General features: G+C 44.1%; 1 protein-coding gene across 1 annotated transcript; it reads left to right on the top strand.

The window, feature by feature from the left end:
* Positions 1-9786: 9786 nt before the first annotated feature.
* LOC121379512 (hyphally regulated cell wall protein 3-like) lies at positions 9787-11797 on the top strand. Its single transcript, XM_041508156.1, has 2 exons — positions 9787-9874; positions 10476-11797. Exons 1-2 carry the CDS (start codon positions 9787-9789, stop codon positions 11795-11797), a joined length of 1410 nt encoding a protein of 469 aa, XP_041364090.1.
* The last annotated feature ends 2786 nt before the right edge of the window (positions 11798-14583 follow it).

Raw genomic sequence — 14583 nt, 5'->3', positions numbered from 1 at the left:
ATACAGCAAAAAAATCAGCAAGACGAGGTATTTGAATCGTCTGAGGGTTGAGTTTTTGCCGGACACACCATCGGTGAAGACAAAGCCATCTGACGTTGTAAGCCGCAGTAGTAGATAAACTGTGCTCTTTCAAAATGGCCGCTGTAGACTGTGAAGAAAAAACCTTTCTCCCTCAAACTCTTGGAGATACAGTCCACGCGTGCAGTTGGAACAACTGCGGATGTGGATGGTATAGTCTTGACGTGGGATGCAGCAACAGATGATCCCAGTCTGGCAGCGATAAAGGATGTGGATCGGCAAGACGTATTAGATCTGGATACCACATCGGAGCAATGAGTAACAGGCGACAATGGTACAGCTGAAACCTCTGAAGCACCCTTGGAAGGAGGATTGGTGGCGGAAAAGCGTATGCGTCCATCTGTTCCCAGATGATAGCCAATGCGTCGAGATCCAGAGCTTCGGGATCCGGCACCGGAGACACGTAAACCCTCAACTGACGGTTGAATCGTGTAGCGAAGAGATCGATGTTTGGTGTGCAAAGTCTGTCGCACACCCATCGAAACGCTTCGGGATGGAGCATCCATTCCGTCGGATGTGGAGACAACGGCCGAGACAGTGTGTCGACTAGTACATTGGAAACCCCTGGAATATGGCGAGCCCGAAGTTGCAACGGAATCTCGTGAACCAGCTTGTAGAGACGATAAGTCAACTGCAGCAGACTGCTGGAGTGGGTTCCGCTCCGACGGTTGATATAAGCCACTGCGGTGGTACTGTCTGTGGCTACCATGAGAGAGGCGCCTGACAGCATCTCTCGCCAATGAAGGATGACGTAACTGCCAACATCTTCAACAGGCTGATGTGTAGATCGGCTTCATCTGGAAACCACAGCCACCAACATGGACTGGACTGCAAGGCGACTGGTAACCGGATCAGCAAATCTGCGTTATTGTACTGAATGCATGGATTCAGAAACAAACTGGATACCGCGACCTCTAAGCGTCAAATGTTGCGCCGACGTCAAAATTACTCTTGCAATGATACTTCATGAAACAGTAATAGAGTGATTCAGGAATCAAGACATCAGAAACAGCGACCCCGTGATACAGGCAAGAGCCAAGACAGCATAGCAACTCGCTACGCTACATGCCCGATATACCTGGAAGTGAAGCAACGCAAAACAGCAACCGGCTAAAATCCACGGTCGTCACACCATCCGGCGCGAAACAGCAGCAGAGACCATCTAGACAGCATCGGTCACGAACTCTGGCGGTAACAACAGTGAACGTCAGTGAGTTGATAAGCCGCAATGATCCCCGTACCACGTGATGGCAACTGGATAACTTCCGGAACCAGCGGAAGTAGTGACTGTCTTGCATCGCCACCGGATATAGAGAACGATCTGCCGAATGTCGCTGAACCTTCCTCGAACATCGGTGCACGGGATCTCAACACAAGTGACCGGACCCGTAGACTGTCTTCATCACCAACCCGGAACGCTTGTAACGTCGAACCTTCACGGCAAAGAGCCGTATGTAGACCACAGGTCTGCCAAGATTACCGGCTTGTGCTGAAAGTCGAGAATGGATCGCTTCAGGCAAGTCGGTTGACGATAGTGTGCAATCGTAGTGCACATCGACGTCACGGCTAGAACAAGGCATATCCTCTGGCATCCTGCACATGAGGAGTTATGGTCGCCATGTACATGTACGCTGAACTGAAGCCATCGACAGGACGTGCCAATCTGTAAGTTCTAGGAAGACGTCTGGTCCCGCCGGAAACAGCGTCATCCAAAGCCGGCGCCACACCGTTGAAGGATAGGTTGAAGACGGAAGACAATCAGTCACAGCCATGTGGGTCACTGCGTCCGGATCTTCTATAACGGAAGGTGCCGACGCATCATCTGGAAAATCAGTCCGTAACCTGGCACAGGCACTTCGATCCAATGTACTGGCTGCAATCGGAACACGGACCGTGGACGGTCCCGTCAGGAGCCGGTGCAAACCCTGAACGCCGAATCAGCTGTCGACTGGTGTGGACGGTACGATGTACACGGACCGGCCAATCTGTAAGTTCTAGGAAGACGTCTGGTCCCGCCGGAAACAGCGTCATCCAAAGCCGGCGCCACACCGTTGAAGGATAGGTTGAAGACGGGAGACAATCAGTCACAACCATGTGGGTCACTGCGTCCGGATCTTCTATAACGGAAGGTGCCGACGCATCATCTGGAAAATCAGTCAGTAACCTGGCACAGGCACTTCGATCCAATGTACTGGCTGCAATCGGAACACGGACCGTGGACGGTCCCGTCAGGAGCCGGTGTAAACCCTGAACGCCGAATCAGCTGCCGACTGGTGTGGACGGTACGATGTACACGGACCGGCAGGAGCCGGTGGAACCCTGGACGCTGCACCACTTCGATCGATCGATCACGGGACGACGGTACCGAACGGTGAGCCGATGACGCAGCAATCTTCCAGTTCGTTACAGGGCTCCGTCTGCTTGCTGGAACAACGATCCGCACGGGCCGGTTACTGGTAGCCGTGTAACCGACGGGGGCCTGTGGCAGCCAACGATCGAATGGCGACATCTGCCGGTGGAACCTCCGTGGCGATCATCGAAACCGGACCCTTCTTGACTGAAACAGGTGGATGGGCCAGCGGCGGTAGCATATCAGATATGACAGCCAGACAATCCCTCAGTGACAGGTGGTCCGCCGCATCCAGATCTTCCAGCACCGCAAGAACCGATACATCATCAGAAAGTCACGTAGCACCCGTGAACAGGCCAGTCGCTCTGGTCATGGCCCGATGGAGATACCGGAGAGTGGGCGGTCCCGTGTGGATACCAAGGAACGGATGACCACATCGTCGTTGGATGTGGCAAGGACGGCAACATGTCGTAGACGGCCGCCAAGCAATCCCTCATAGTCATATGGTCCGTAGAGTCGGGCTCTTCAATGACAGATGCCGCAGGCGCTTCATCACCAAAGTCTCGTAGAACTCGAGCACAGGCCAATCGATGTACCGTAATGGAAGCCGCCGGTTAACCGGACCGTGGATGGTCCCGTCTAGCCCTCGGAGGCCATACAGGTCATGTGGAACGGCTACGGTCCCGGCTCCGATGCGCCGAAGAGGACTTTCCCGCCGAAGATCGGTGAACCTTGGAATCCGTGGAGCGTCTATCTGAATGAGCCGGCTTCTTAGAGACCGCAGGCCTGTCATCCGAAATCTTAGGTATCGGTGGAGCTGAAGAAGTCGCACCCCCTGAAGAGGGGACTGGAACCGGACCTGACCCCGAACCCGCCGGTTTGGGTAAGGTCGCCATTGATTCTTCCAGCATGGTCGGTAGAATTGAACGTAACACTTCCGCCACGGAGTCAGCAATCGAAGGCGAAGATTCCACCTTCTTGGTCCTCGAAGATTCCACCTTCTTGGTCCTCGCTGACACCAGCTTCAGGTAAGCCGCGAACTCGACATCAGACAAGCCCGCACAAAGGTCGCATCTAGAAGTGCCGCCACACGAACACGACAACCTGGACAAGTCGTGTGGGTCGCCGCCGGCACTAACTTCTTGCAGCGTAACACGCTCGAACTAGTCGCCTGAACATTATCAGATATGATAATAGTAATTTTTCAATCTGTGAAAAGAAAGAAAAACCAACCATAACACAAATACAAAGCCGGTAAATAAAGACGCCATTTTGCAAATGGCGTCCGACACGACAACCGGCGATATAACAACATTTCATGTAATTAACACTTGGCAAGTCAAGCGAAATACGCGAAAGACATACGAAAGCTAACGAAAGCTAACGAAAATTAAGGTGAAAAACATTTCACCCAAACACAAAGCCAGTCAACACAGACGCCATTTTGCAAATGGCGTCCGACACGACAACCGGCAATATAAACAACATTTCATGTAATTAAACGCTTGGAAAGTCAAGCGAAATACGCGAAAAAAACATACGAAAGCTAACGAAAATGAAGGTGAAAAACATTTCACCCAAACACGAATACAAAACCAAAGGTCTTATAAAAGTTGACTCCAAACAGAGCCAAGCAAAAGGACGTCCAGAGAAAAAGAAGGAAGTTACAGTCATGTGACCGGAACTAGAGAGCAGTATGCAGTAGAAGAATTTAGGCCATCCCATTGGCTGTTGGGATGTTCGGACCAGACCACTTGCGTGGGGGGGGGGTGCACTTGTTTGAGGACAGGTAATGTCTATAGAAAAAGTTCTGTTCCACTTATTCCATTTCATTCTATTCTATATAGTTTTCCATCAAGGAAATACGGAAATGTTTTATTTAATGATGCACTCAACACATTTTAATTACGGTTTTATGGTGTCAGACATATGGTTAAGAAACACAGATATTGAGAGAGGAAACCCGCTGTCGCCACTTCATGTGCTACTCTTTCCGATTACCAGCAAGGGATCTTTTATATGCACCATCCCACAGACATGATAGCACATACCACTACCTTTGATACACCAGTCATGGTGCACTGGCTGGATTGAGAAATAGCCCAATAAGCCCAATAGGCCCACCGACAGGGATCGATCCCAGACAGACCGCGCATAGAGCAAGCACTGTACCACTGAGCTACGTCCCACCCCTTGATCAAGGAAGATAAATATAGTTTACTTTGTGTGTGTATACATTGTATATTTAAAAATCACAGTTTGTTTTGTTTACTGACACCACTAGAGCTCATTGATTTATTAACACATACCACTACCTTTGATACACCAGTCGTGGTGCACTGGCTGGATTGAGAAATAGCCCAATGGACCCACCGACAGGGATTGATCCTGGACTGACCACGGATCAAGCTTTACCACTGAACTACATTCTGCCCTACATTGAATAGATTAAGAAAATATTAAGTCTTTACTTAGTGTGAAAAGTGGCAATACATATCTCAAGTTCACAAAAGCAGCATGTTTTTATGTTTAAGTTTTTAGTTCAGATCAGGGCTGTTTTAAGATTGATCACATGTATGAGAAAGTGGGATTTAGCTCAGTGGGTAGAGCACTCGCATAGGTGTTTGTGTGAAAGGATCACCTCAGAGGACATATTCTCCGATTTGTTCCCCCCAATCCCAACCAGTGCCCTATGACTGGTATATCAGAGGTTGTGGTATGTGTTATCCTGTCTGTTATCCTGTATGGTGTATATGGAAAAATGTAGCAGGTTTCCTCTGAAGACCTCAAGACATGGTTTGACATCCAGTAGCCGATGATTCATTAATCAATGTGCTCTAGTGGTGTCATTAAATAAAACAAAGTCTTGATCACATTGGGGAGATGATATAAACTTTTAAAATCATATAAGCATTCGAGAAAAGAGTTTGTTTAACATACATTTTGAAAGTCATTGTAGTACAGAATCATAAACAAAATGTGTCATTGGTTATGCAAATTATATAATTAAAGGGACATACCCTAGTTTTTAAACACTAAAGCATATTTTTTTTCTATTAGAGCCGTTTTTGATAACTGAAATCATTGTTTACTTAGATTTTATTGTTTAGATTATCCATTTCCGTACATTTGGAGTGTTTTTGGTCATCCTGGTGTTTTTAATATCACAAAATACATTTCTCATATTTTTAAAAACGCACGTGTGTTTGAGAAGTAACAGTTATGGAGTCGAGTTTTAGTCTATTTTTAGAGGTTATTTCACCATTTCAAAGTCACAGGCTCGTGTTTTACTCAATTGTTAACTTTATCCAAATGTGTTACAGGTTTGTAGATTAATTAAACGTAGTGTTAATTTTCATGGGTTGAAACTAGGTTCTGTCCCTTTAACGTAACCAAACAATCAGTTACCTAGCTAAAAATCACACAAACAAATTTCCAGTTATCTAACATTTTGAAATATTGTCTCCCTGCTACCTATGTGAGCCAATGAGCTCCATCACAGCAGCAACACAGGGATGTGATATCCATTCAAAAACGTAAGATGAAATGATCTGTGATAAACTGAAAACTCTTTAATTAAAGATTATTTTTCAGTATTTCAGATCAAATTAGTCTACATTGTGAATCTCATCTTAAATTAAAACAAAAAAACTTTAAAATTCCTTTCAGGACAAAGCCTTTACTCAAGAGACTTAAAACTGTTTTACTGTTTAATCGTAATCCACGAGAGATCACAGCACTTGTTCAACAGCTCGGAGTTCCTCCCTTGTCAGTGGGTTTAAATTAAAGCCTTTTATATCATCTTGGTGGTCGAGATTTCACAGCCGGCTTACTTTCACTTTCAGTTTCTTCCGACTGTTTAATCATAGTCCATAAGATCACAGCACTTGTTCAACAGCCCGGAGTTCCTCCCTTGTCAGTGGGTTCAAGTTGAAGCCTTTTATATCATCTTGATTGTCCAGGTCTCGAAGTTTGCTTACTTTCGGTTTCAGATTCTTCTGAGTTGTAGAAATCTCATCATCAAGCTCATTGTAATCTGAAACAAAGAAGGAAACAATCAGCAGTTATATTAATATATTGTGTGTTTTTTTCATTCCAGCAAGTAACTACTGTTAAATGGCTAGAATTGTTTTAACATTAGATAGAAAGGAATAGAATATGTCTTTAAACTAATTGCCATTTGAAGGAAATGTTTTATTTAATGACGCACTCAACACATTTTCTTTATGGTTATATGGCGTCGGACATATGGTTAAGAACCACACAGATATTGAGGGAGGAAACCCACGGTTGCCACTTCATGGGCTACTCTTTTCGATTAGCAGCAAGGGATCTTTTATATGCACCATCCCATTGACAGGATAGCACATAGCACATGCCACAGCCTTTGATATGATGCACTGGCTGAAGTGAGAAATAGCCCAATGGGCCCACTGACAGGGACCAGTCCCAAACCTGACCATGCATCAAGCGAGTGCTTTACCACTGGGCTACATCTCGCCCTTAATTGTCATTTGAAGGCTAATGTGATTATTTTAACACTTAGTCAAAAACATTAGAGAGGAAACCCACTGTCAACAATGCTACTCTCATAAAAAAAAACCCAGCAAGATATATTTGATATGCACACGGTTTCTGTCAAAGGATATGAAGGTAAAAATTAAGCACCCTAAAATTTAGAAATTAGTTAATGAATTAATGGATAAATATTTATAATGATTATATTGATTATATTAAAGGGACAGACCCTAATTTCAGCCCATCAAAATTAACATTAAGTTTAGTTAATCTACAAACCTGTGACATTTGGATAAAGTTACAATTGAGTGAAACATGAGTCTGTGACTTTGGAATGGCGAAATACCCTCTAAAAATAGACTAAAACTCCACTCCATAACTGTTACTTCTCAGACGCATGTGTGTTTTTAAAAATATGAGAAATTCATTTTGTGATATTAAAAACACCAGGATGACCAAAAACACTTCAAATGTACGGAAATGGATATTCTAAACAATAAAATGTAAGTAAAGTATGATTTCAGTTATCAAGAAATGGCTCTAATAGTCAAAAATATGCCTTAATATCTAAAAACAAGGGTATGTCCCTTTAATAGAGCTGCTGTTTAAAATCTGTCATAATACATGAAACACAGGGTACAATTTCAAAAGATTTCAGACCAATACCTACCTACTCAGGGCACTTCTGATTAATTTTAGTTTTTGTTACCCTCAGGTAATTTTCTGGTGGAAAGCCTTATGCATTATGGGACACTGATTGTGATGGGAAAACAACCCAAATCCATTGAAGGCAATCGATCCTACAACCCATTGCACCTCAGGTGTTCTACCACTAAACTCCAGTGTACATTGTACATCCCACTAGACAACCAGTGATTTGAAAAGTCTGTTACTCTGTTAACCATGATGCAAGATCTATCATCTAGCTCAGTCCGTAGTATGCTCACCAAAGGTGTTTTTATTCATACGACTGAACCCCATTGGTGGACCTATTATCTGATTGGGGTTTTTCCCATCCCAACCAGTGACTAGTACATCAAGCCAGTGGGCGGGGCCACCAGGGCGGTTGCCCTGGGCACAAAATTCTGGACTAGTGGAAGGGACTCTGGGAGTGTTAACGGTCCACTGGTTAGGGGGCGCAACACTTGCCTTGCCCCGGGGGCTGGCAACTCACGCTACACCACTGCATCAAACGCTATCATGGTACATGTATGTCCTGTCTATGGGAAAGTGCATACATAAAATCCCTTGTTTTTAATGGAAAATTTAGCGGGTTTCTTCTAAGACTATATGTCACAATTTGATAACCAGTGATTTAAACATTCTGTGGCTTTGTTAAACACAGTAAATATTATAAGACTCCATCATATGCAGTCATGTGGGATAGAAAAAGTACACCCTCGGTGGTGAAAATTTCGACCTGGGACGAGGCTTGCCAAGTTCCATGGTTAAAATTTTCACCACCGAGGGTGCACTTTTTCTATCCCCCATGACCGCATATGATGGAGTCTTTTTCTCTCATTTATTCGGTATATAAACCATTTTTTTACACGAACAGACAAAAATGGCTAAACAAGTAACTTTTTATTTTTTGACCATTTTATCATAAATGAACTACACTATCGTATTTGCCGTGTTTTTTTCATGTGTTAAATAAAATTTAACACTACAAATTAACAAGATAGCTTTTAAAATGAAGGTTTTAATAACAAAATATTAATTTAAAACTGTCACCACCTCATATTAATATGACGTCATATATTACCAAAAACCTCATGTTAAACTCAAGCGCGTGATATCCCCTGTAAGATAGCATTTTCTTACATGGCTTTCTTTCATGGGATAGCTCTGTTCCATATACTTGAGGATGAGAGAATAAACTGTTTTTACTGTGAAGTTACCTTTCTCCAACAGATTTATAGCCATCTTCCGTGGTAGTTTGATGAAGAGATTTCCAAAACACAGCCAAGACTTGTCGGTTTTTTCCTTGTGGAGTCTCCTGAAATCATAAATAACAGTTTCTTTTAAAAACGTTTCACCCAAACATTCAGCTAAAAAAAAAAAGAATTGTTTATTTACTTTGACTTTTGGGAGCTGATGGGTTGGTTGTAGGATTAACCACCCTCTATAGATTTTTTTTTTTTTTTTTTTTTAATTTTCATTGATCCAGAGTCATACCTAAGTTAAGATAGACCCCAAATAGTACCATACAACTTGAAAATCAAAGGCTGTGGTACATACTGTCTTGCCTATTTTAAAGTGCATGTTTGCCACTTTATCAGTAGGGGTAGCCTCTATGATTTTAAGATCTACCCTAACATTGATATTCTTGATAAAAGTGATATTCTTACAGACAAACTTCACCTAATTCCATCTTTCCAGTGTTGACAAGTAGGCCCTTCAATGTATCATGCAAGAGGTGCAATATGTTAAAACATGATTTCCATCAACTCCATTTCACGCATGTTTCCGTGTGTAAGTTTATCAATGCAGTGCATATACATTGTACGTTTTCCATATACGTGATTCTACACACTGGCATGCAGTACTGTACACTAAAATAAAAAGTCGATCAATAAGTGCATTGTCTGTACATGAGTTTCTTTTGCATGGCAGCGTCATAACATGAAGTATTTATTAGCAGCCTAAAAGCACCCTTTGACGACGTCAAATAGTAATCTGCTTGTGAAAACATGGATGTGGAAAAGCACATTTCTACATTGAGAAACCCACACAGTATATCGTGCTCAGAATCGCATTAACGGAAAGCAGTTTTTAGTAATAGTTTCAGTTACCCTAGGCTTTGTTTACCATTTCAACCCATTCTTCACAACTTTTACATGGTGGTTCTGTCCTGCAGTAAAATGCAAATATTGGACTTCTTCCCATCTTGGGAGAAGGAGATGGCACATGTCAGAATCAAGAAAGGTGTGCACTACAGCATCTTCCTCTGAACATGCATGTTAAATTATTTCTTTGTCGTTGTCTTATCAGACTTGCCCATTTCTAATGTTAGAAAGGTTGGGAGTGATTGTTAAAAATGTCCATGAAAACCACATATTTTTTAGCTGTAGCCTTTTTTGCAATTTAAAAATTCTACGCTTAAGAAGTGCACCAAATAAGATAACGTTTAAAATATATATCCTGGCTCTTGTTGTATTTATTATGGTGCTTTGTAAATATTAATTAATTATTTACCACCCACCCACCCCTAACCCCCATTGGTGTTTTGGCCGTGGTCTTGCCATCTAAATTTTTTAATTGCCCCCTACATATCAACTGCTCCCCCCTGTTCGGAGACCCAGAGCCATTAGACAGCCGGCTGTGAGTGGGTTATCAGAGACGCACCACTTGCCCGGTGAAACGATGTGTTTCCAGGGCCTTGTTCTTCAAGAAGAAGAAATACATCGTCCACTGGGACAAAATTCACGCCAGGACTTGTGCTGATTTCTCGTGGACGTGATGTCAGACCAGCCATAAGAGACTTTCAGATTCTACATAACACCTACATCGCCTCCATCGGCTGCAGGGAAGGGAGTATATGGAAGCTTTGGACTGGGTCATCAAAACCAAAGAAAGAAGACCGAACACGAGTTTTGTGGACCCAGCTCCATTCTCCTGTTCAAGTCTGTAAGCCCCTGCAGTAGATGGACCTTCAATGACATCGGCAGCAGCAACAATGGCATTAGCAACAGCAACATCAATGGCATCAGCAGTGGCAACATCAATGGCAGCAGCAGCAACATCAGTGGCATCAGCATCAGCAACATCAACAATGGCATCAGCAGTGGCAACATCAATAGCATCCACAGTGGCAACATCAATGGCATCACCAGCAGCAAAATCAATGGCATCAGTAGCGGCAACATCAATGGCATCAGCAGCAGTAACATCAATGGCATCAGCAGCAGCAACATCAATGGGATCAGCAGCAGTAACATCAATGGCATCAGTAGCGGCAACATCAATGGCATCAGTAGTGGCAACATCATTGGCATCAGTAGCGGCAACATCAATGGCATCAGCAGTGGCAACATCAATGGCATCAGTAGCGGTATCAACAATGGCATCAGCAGCAGCAACCTCAATGGCATGCACAGCAGCAACCTCAATGGCATCAGCAGTGGCAACATCAATGGCATCAGCAATGGCAACATCAATGGCATCAGTAGCGGCAACATCAATGGCATCAGCAGCAGCAACAACAATGGCATCATCAGTGGCAACATCAATGGCATCAGTAGCGGCAACATCAATGGCATCAGTAGCGGTATCAACAATGGCATCAGCAGTGGCAACCTCAATGGCATGCACAGCAGCAACATCAATGGCATCAGCAACATCAATGGCATCAGCAACATCAATAGCATCAGCAGTGGCAACATCAATGGCATCAGCAGCGGCAACATCAATGGCATCAGTAGCGGTATCAACAATGGCATCAGCAGTGGCAACATCAATAGCATCCACAGCGGCAACATCAATGGCATCTACAATGGCATCAGCAGTGGCAACAACAATGGCATCAGCAGCGGTATCAACAATGGCATCAGCGGTGGCAACATCAATGGCATCAGTAGCAGCATCAATGGCACCAGCAGCAGCAATAGCAGCAGCAGCAGCAACATCAATGGCATCAGTAGCAGTAACACCAATGGCATCAGCAGCGGCAACACCACCATCAGCTACCGTGACAGCATCTCATCCCCTCTCTCCTGGATGTTCTTCAACAGTGTGGCATCTCATCTGCCACAGATGCAGCCTCCCACACAACACCACTGGAGGTCAATCACTATGGAGTGCAAGCGAACCTGCTTCTGCCGACCAACACCTTCTCGGTATTCTCTTTAGAGACACTTTCGGATTCAGCAGAAGAGCATAAGAGAACTTCTGTGGCAGGTGATCCATGAGGGGGCAGAGAGAGAGAAAGAGAGGTCTGACAGCTGGAATGGGAGAAGAGTCCTCTAGAGGGGAGACAAGCATGGTTTACCTGTCCATTTCCAGAGGATGAGGTGGTTAACATCAAGGGACCAGAGACAATCCGGCTGTCTCACAGCTAAAGGAAACTAATAATGTTCAAACAATAACTAAAGGATATTTGTTTTGTAAATCTGTAAATGTCATCCATTATTATATTGGCATGAATACACTGAATTGATTGGGCCAAATCTGTTTAATCAGTCTGAAGGGCCCACTTTCAACACTTCCCTTACGTGGTTGCTTAACATAACTTTATGTCTATATTTCAATTAAAACATTTCATAGTTTTGTGATGAAGTAATACTATGGCTTACTTAGGTCCCATGAAATCACACATTGTTTTGCAATTCAAGCATACAAATATCTAGTGAATTTTAGAAATCTGCAGATTAACATTAAGATCACCTAATGTAATAAAAAATAACTTCAGCATTGGTGCACATATATGTATTTATTAGACTCCTGCTGGTCCAAACAGAGAAGACTATAGGTTTCATCTTCGCCCTTCTGTCTCTCTCTCTCTGTCCCACTTAGTTTTTCACATGGTTTTTTCTCAATGCCTCAAGATATTGAGTTGAAATTTTGTGTATGGCTTTAAAACATACTATTACAGATCATGTTTGATTTTCATGGCAATTTACTCATTTTTCATAGAGTTACGGCCTTTGAACTTAGGAAATATGGAGAGAAAAAAACTTCTGGACTCCCAACCCCAACCTACCACAATACTTTACTTTATCAATTACAAATTAAGTTAACCTTTCAAGTATGTGTGTGTGTGTGTGTGTGTGTGTGTGTGTGTGTGTGTGTGTGTGTGTGTGTGTGTGTGTGTGTGTGTGTGTGTGTGCATATATATATACTCTTCAAAAAAAGAAACGCAAAAGGGTACAAATGGGTTATAACTCCGATTTTATGTTTCCTACCGGTTCATGCTTTGTGAATATAAGGTCATTGCATGTCCCAAACACATTCCCACGGTTACATTCGATAAAACGCAGCTACTGTACAATAAAGTTCCAAAATGTGAATATTCGCAAAAACGCAGCCACGTGCAAACCATGTCACCACTGCACGTGCGTTGTCTGCACGTGCAACATGAACACCGACAGTATAAAAGTGCAGGGTGTTCGCTTGCCTGGCCTCTGTATCTGGCCGACAGTTGACAATCCAGGACATGCCACGTCTCAGTGAACTGCAGAGAAACAATGCCATCGGCCGACTAGACGCAGGCGAATCCAGAACGGCCGTTGCCAGGGCATTCCATGTGTCCCCAAGCACCATCTCCAGACTGTGGGACCGTTACCAGCAACATGGATCAACACGTGACCTCCCTAGATCCGGTCGACCACGGGTCACTACCCCCGCGCAGGACCGCTACATCCGGGTACGCCACCTTCGGGAACGATTGACTACTGCCACCTCCACAGCCGCAGCAATACCAGGTTTGCGCAGGATATCCGACCAGACCGTACGGAACCGCCTACGTGAGGTAGGAATTCGTGCCAGACGTCCAGTTCGAGGTGTCATCTTAACACCACAACACCGTCGACTCCGACTGCAGTGGTGCCAGATTCATCGACAATAGCCTCAACTGCGATGGAGACAGGTGTGGTTCAGTGACAAGTCCCGATTTCTGCTCCGACGTCATGATGGAAGATGTCGCGTGTATAGGCGTCGTGGTGAACGTTATGCGGCAAACTGCGTGCAGGAAGTGGACAGATTCGGCGGGGGTAGTGTTATGGTGTGGGCAGCCATCTCACACACTGGCAGAACTGACCTGGTCCACGTGCAGGGCAACCTGAATGCACAGGGCTACATTGACCAGATCCTCCGGCCACACATCGTTCCAGTTATGGCCAACGCCAACGCAGTGTTCCAACATGACAACGCCAGGCCTCACACAGCACGTCTCACAACGGCTTTCCTACAGAACAACAACATTAATGTCCTTCCTTGGCCATCGATATCACCGGATTTGAACCCAATTGAGCATCTATGGGACGAGTTGGACCGACGCCTCCGACAGCGACAACCACAGCCCCAGACCCTGCCCGAGCTGGCAGCAGCCTTGCAGGCCGAGTGGGCCACCATCCCCCGGGACGTCATCCGTACTCTGGTTGCTTCAATGGGCAGGCGGTGCCAGGCAGTTGTCAACACACGCGGAGGCCACACCCGGTATTGACTCCAGATGACCTTGACCTTGGTGGTGTGTCCTATCACTTACTCACAATGGACTAGAGTGAATTGTGAACAATCCTGCAACATTTGGTAATTATCGGACTCACCATTCAATAATTAAATCAATTCTCCAAATGTTACGACAATGTGGTTTTGCGTTTCTTCTTTTGAAGAGTATATATATATATATATATATATATATATATATATATATATACACACACACACACACATGTATGTGCGTGTATAAAATAAATTATGATTAAATATGATTTCTCCATTATTGTTTGTGGATTGATGGATAAAAATAATACTTCAGGTTAATGATGTAGATTATTGGCAAATGGGAAATTTGGCTTAGGTCAAGCGGATTTCCCTGTTTGTACCACAATATAAAGCGGATAAACCACATCAATAACCTGTTATTCTCTACGTATCTTCTTGTCACTTACAGTACTGAATATTGCTATCTCGGTAAA

The sequence above is a fragment of the Gigantopelta aegis genome, chromosome 8, assembly GCF_016097555.1.
Source record: "Gigantopelta aegis isolate Gae_Host chromosome 8, Gae_host_genome, whole genome shotgun sequence".
NCBI lineage: Eukaryota > Metazoa > Mollusca > Gastropoda > Neomphalida > Peltospiridae > Gigantopelta > Gigantopelta aegis.
This window is presented reverse-complemented; position numbering and strand designations above follow the sequence as displayed.